Below are 5074 nucleotides of genomic sequence, written 5' to 3'. Positions count from 1 at the left end.
CTGACCGCGCGCCTGCCAGGCTTCAGGCTGCCCTTCCGGTTGGGGCAGATATGGAGGGCAAGTTGGAGGTTTAAAAAACTAAACATAAATAGGAATTGTGATGGAAATCCCATACCCGCGCCCTCCACGGTGAAGAGCGGATCGTGGTGCTCTTCAGGGCTCACCAACAGGGGTTGAAATCTCTGCACTGCGGTACTCGAGGCTTTCCGGCATCGGCTTGCAACGCACCGCTGAGCTACACCGGGACCCAGCGCTTCGACTTGGCACTGCATCATGCGGTAGGGGTAGAGGCGGAGCCGCAGGGGCGTCCCATGGGAACGCCGCCGAAGGACTGCCGAGGATATGGCGCGAAAAGTTTATTTCGCTTTTTAACCTGCGTATGATATATTCTTTTTCTCTTCCAAGGATCTTTGACAAGGGGGGGAAAGTGTTATCCTTGCATTTCGTGGCGAAGCTGTCCTATTTATCAACACGCGCTCTCCGCTCGCTCCCCTTGCTGCCCACCTCCCTGGGTCTTTGTATTCGAAGTTAATTCTCCTTTGCAAAACCAGGAAAGAACACAGGCACGAAGAGTTTTATTTGTTGACAGTGCCAAAAACGATGTGGAATCCAAGTCCCCAGGCCTGCGCTGACCGCTCTGTTCTCTTCCCCATCTCAGTTTCTCCCTCGCACCTCTCCCCGCCCCCACCAGTCGCGCTCGCTCTTGCCTCCGCCCGCGCGTTGGCAGGTGCGCCCCCTCGCCTTCTCTGCTGCTGATTGGCGACCAGGTTGGGGAGTCACCGCCCCGCGCTTATGTCAGAGTGCGTGCCGTCCGGGCCCACCTCGGCTTTGAACTTCGCCGCTTTTGGCTCGCGTTCACCAGACACCCCGCATTCTCAGCCAGGTGCTGCGCTAGGCAAGGCTGCTCCGGGAAAGCCACGGGAGGGGGGAGGGAGCCACGGCCGTAGACACAGGAGAGAAGAGAACCAGAGAAGGCGAAGGTGGAGAGGGGGAGAAGGAGGAGCTTCCTGCCCTCGCCAGCAAATTACCTGGCCACTTAATCTCAGAGACTCCGGTACTTGGGCCCCAGCCTCTGGTGCCAGCAGCCCCCCGGCCGACCGCCCTCTCCTACCCCGCCCTTCCTGCCCCCACCAGCCCCCCGGGGCCTGCCTAGGTGCCGAGACTGGCATGATCAGCTGAACTTTGCGGGGTTAGTGCTTCTCTCTGGGTTCCCCTCAGCGTTGCGGAGGCGAGGGGAGCTCAGAGCGCCGACTCGGGACGGACAGACAGGCAAACAGACAACCGCGCGGAGGCTCGCCTGAAGAGTCCCTGCACTCTCCATCCCCACCCGCCTAGCCTCTGGGACCATGTCCAAACCTTCAGACCACATCAAGCGACCCATGAACGCCTTCATGGTATGGTCCCGAGGCCAGCGACGCAAGATGGCCCAGGAAAACCCCAAGATGCACAACTCAGAGATCAGCAAACGCCTAGGCGCCGAATGGAAGCTTCTGTCTGAGGCAGAAAAGAGGCCGTACATCGATGAGGCCAAGAGGCTTCGTGCCCAGCACATGAAGGAGCACCCAGACTACAAGTACCGGCCACGGCGCAAGCCCAAGAATCTGCTCAAGAAGGACAGGTATGTCTTCCCCCTGCCCTACCTGGGCGACACGGACCCGCTCAAGGCGGCCGGCCTGCCCGTGGGGGCCTCCGACGGCCTCCTGAGCGCGCCCGAGAAAGCCCGGGCCTTCTTGCCGCCCGCCTCGGCGCCCTACTCCCTGCTGGACCCCGCGCAGTTTAGCTCGAGCGCCATTCAGAAGATGGGTGAAGTGCCCCACACCTTGGCTACCAGCGCGCTGCCCTACGCGTCCACCCTGGGCTACCAGAACGGCGCCTTCGGCAGCCTGAGCTGCCCCAGCCAGCACACGCACACGCACCCGTCCCCTACCAACCCAGGCTACGTGGTGCCCTGTAACTGTACCGCCTGGTCTGCCTCCACCCTGCAACCCCCCGTCGCCTACATCCTCTTCCCGGGCATGACCAAGACTGGCATAGACCCTTATTCGTCAGCCCACGCCACGGCCATGTAACCCCCAACCGGGTCTGCCAGACATGGAGGGCGGCCTGGACGCGGGGTCTGCACCCTGTCCTCTGCGCCTAGCCGGGTCCTGCAGACTCCTAGGGGGCCAGCCCTGCCGGCTACCTCCTACCCTACCCCAGACTCTGCCTCTCTCTTCCAGAGGGATGGTTGGGGCTTCCTACCGGACCCAAGGCGCAGACAGGTGCCGGAAACTTGTGAACGTTATGACAGCTATACAGTTGCCCCTACCCCAACTGTCCCAAAACAAATCTCCAACTGTACCCCCTTTGGACAAAAAAAGAAAAAAAAAAGAAAAGAAAAAAAAAGTAGGCAGTTTGCTTTATTTATGTCCCTTCTCTCTCCTCTGCTGGGCTTTGGACTCCAGAACTCCCAAATCCTGGTATCATATCTAGAATATGCATATTTTTTCTTTTGCACCCTGAAGAAAAGAGTTAGCTCTGTGTTTTGCCATCAGACACAACTAGGTGCCATTTGCTCTTCATTTGTGGGGGAAAGGCTTGAAATTTAAAACTACAGAAAGGGAAACATTTCTATTTAAAATCATGCTATGGTAGTGTTTGCTTCTTTAAAGGTAAAACAAAAGGACCCACATGGTTATTTACTTTGTATAAAGCAGTGCTCCTAGAGACCTAAGTTTACTTTTAGACAGAATGTCGGGTTATGAAGTCAGGAAGTAGAAAGTGAACAAAAATTAAAAGAATAAAAACATCCTAAATGGTCATAAATGTTTTGACGATGTCTTGGAAATGTACCTAGAAGGATTTCATCTTCTTACTCTGTTCATTTGTTGAACAAAGATGTTTCGAATAAAGACAATCTGTCACTGCAAAAAGTAACCTTTGATGTGCATAAAATCTGAAGTCAGGAGGCTAGGACCGCGGGCAGGAGGGTTGGGTCGCTGGGAGGCTGAGAGTGTGTGAGTGACTATAGCTGTGGCGGCAGGTAGCTGGCCTGCGATGGCTGAGACCGGTGGCCTCCAGGCTGGGTGCAAAGGGGCCCAGAGTCTGGAATTTGTCCGGACAGCACGCCCTCCAGATCCGCTTTTTGCCTTTAGAGTCTAGACAAAGGTATCCGTCTCTGGGATGTCACTCCTTCCCTGCATTCTTCACAAAGTAGTCAGACCACTTCAAGGAGCGAATGAGCTAAAACAAAGGCTGACCCATTGGTCTGGGTGAATTTTCTTTTTTTAAACCAAACTCTGAAGGAATAGAGAGAATCAGTCTATTGGGAACCAGTTGCGTCTCAAGCCGGGGTCCAGCTGTGGGGATTTAAGTTCAAGGCATGGGGAAAAGACCAGGGACTGGAGGGTTTTTTTTGTTGTTTGTTTGTTTGTTTGTTTTGTCATTTTTGTTTGTTTGTTTAAGTCTTTGGGACTCAATACTGGTTCCTGGGTTAAAAAATAAATGTAAGGCAGTGGGAGAGTTTTTACTAAGACCCTGCAGTAGCAAAAGGAAAAGGAAGTTGATAGTGATATGGCTGGGGCAAGGAGTTTTAAAAAATCATAAAATTCAGTAACTTGTAGCCTTCAGTGTTTAACAAACAAGGAAAAGGACCTTTTCCTTTACCCCACTGGATGAATGTTAACTTGAAGATTGCTGTTTTTCGTTGGGGAGAAAGGACCTTCTGATGCCTTTCAGCACAACTCTTTAGAACTTGTTCTCAAAATCGAAGGGTGCTATCCGCAGTCCCCTGTCTCGCCCCAGTCTCAACACCAAAGCCGCCCTCACATGTGCTTTTCAGTACATAGGGTGCTTTCCCCACTGGCTTTAAGGCGGTGTAGGATGAGGCGGCGTAGGTGGGAGGGGGCAGCCTAGTGGCTTGTCTGCTTTCTGCTGCTGCTGAGGGATTTGTGCGTTTGCCTCTGCGGTTTCCAAAGGAGTCAATGGCTGGAAGTGCACGGGAAACGTTGTCAACAGACACCAAAGCTGAAACCCACGGATTAGCATATTGTCCTCAAAACAATTAGAAGTGTTTGAGGTGTTATTTGGAGCCTATTCATCCGAGTCCCTTTGTCAAAGGGGGGGTTTTCATTATTAAAAAAAAAAAAAAAAGTTAGCAGTTGTCCATCTGGCTGAGCTGAATAGCAAAGTGATCCGTGTTGTATATGCTTTTCTCATTAAGAGCTCTTTTGAGACCGATGTTAGAATTAAATGGTATAATACAATTAACATACACGGGCGCTGAATAGGAGGGGACGCCTATAAATAATAGATAGATAAATAAATGAGCGATCAGGCGAAGGTAAACAAAGGCGGACTGGGGGACGCGTGGGGGGAGGCCGGGCGGGCTGCGCCACGCTTACTTAGCATCACAAAACCCTCTTACAATTCGAGACAATTAGGAAGTGACTTGCCTCTGGTGGCCGTCGGGTCTGGAGGCTCTGGGCGCTTAGGGAAGACCCCGCCCCCGCCCCCTAGGAAGCCCAGGGGGCCTAGGGCGGAGGCGCCGCGGTTTTGCTGTCTGATATAACCCCAACTGACAGTTCTGTCAGCCGCTCTGATCTCCCTCATAGCTCAGTGTCCCCTAACATCTCCTAAGATGAAGCTTACAGGGGCCCGGGTGTCTCCCCGCAGAGTCTGGCGCTCCAGAGTACCCAAGCAAGAGAGGACCTGGAGCGCTCCGCCCCACCAAGGCGCCCAGCTGTCTCCTTGGAGCGCTTAGGCTGGGAAGGGGAACCAGGTGGGTCAGAGTGAGGAAGGCTTCGGGCGGCGGTGGAAACTGAAAAATTGAAACCATGTTTCCAGATTGCGCCTGACCTTGCGGACTCGAAGGGAGCTCCAGGAAATTGCGCTGTAGCTGGGAAGCGCTTGTGTGCGGTGGCTGGGCGACTGAGATTTCTCTCTAGGTAGAGAGCAGGGGACCTAGCTTAGGTCCCGGGACCTAACACCTCAGGCCTAGCTCGAGTCGTTTCTTCCTAGCATACCTCGTCTCCTTCCTTCCAAGTCGGGTTTTGTCCGGGTGTCTACCCTCCTTCGGTCTGGTCCCCACCTGGGC

General features: G+C 53.9%; 1 protein-coding gene across 1 annotated transcript; it reads left to right on the top strand.

Moving 5' to 3' along the window:
- Positions 1–875: 875 nt before the first annotated feature.
- SOX14 (SRY-box transcription factor 14) lies at positions 876–2113 on the top strand. Its single transcript, XM_016151222.2, has one exon. The coding sequence runs from the start codon at positions 1347–1349 to the stop codon at positions 2067–2069; it is 723 nt and encodes a 240-aa protein (XP_016006708.1). The 5' UTR covers positions 876–1346; the 3' UTR covers positions 2070–2113.
- Positions 2114–5074: the final 2961 nt, after the last annotated feature.

This window comes from Rousettus aegyptiacus, unplaced genomic scaffold (assembly GCF_014176215.1).
Source record: "Rousettus aegyptiacus isolate mRouAeg1 unplaced genomic scaffold, mRouAeg1.p scaffold_m13_p_4, whole genome shotgun sequence".
NCBI classification, from domain to species: Eukaryota; Metazoa; Chordata; class Mammalia; order Chiroptera; family Pteropodidae; genus Rousettus; species Rousettus aegyptiacus.
Note: the sequence above shows the minus strand (reverse complement) of the source record. Positions and strands in the feature narration are given on the sequence as shown.

Bases quoted from the DNA above. Each gene is read 5' to 3' on its own strand.
- SOX14 (XM_016151222.2), top strand. From the start codon at position 1,347: ATGTCCAAACCTTCAGACCACATCAAGCGACCCATGAACGCCTTCATG.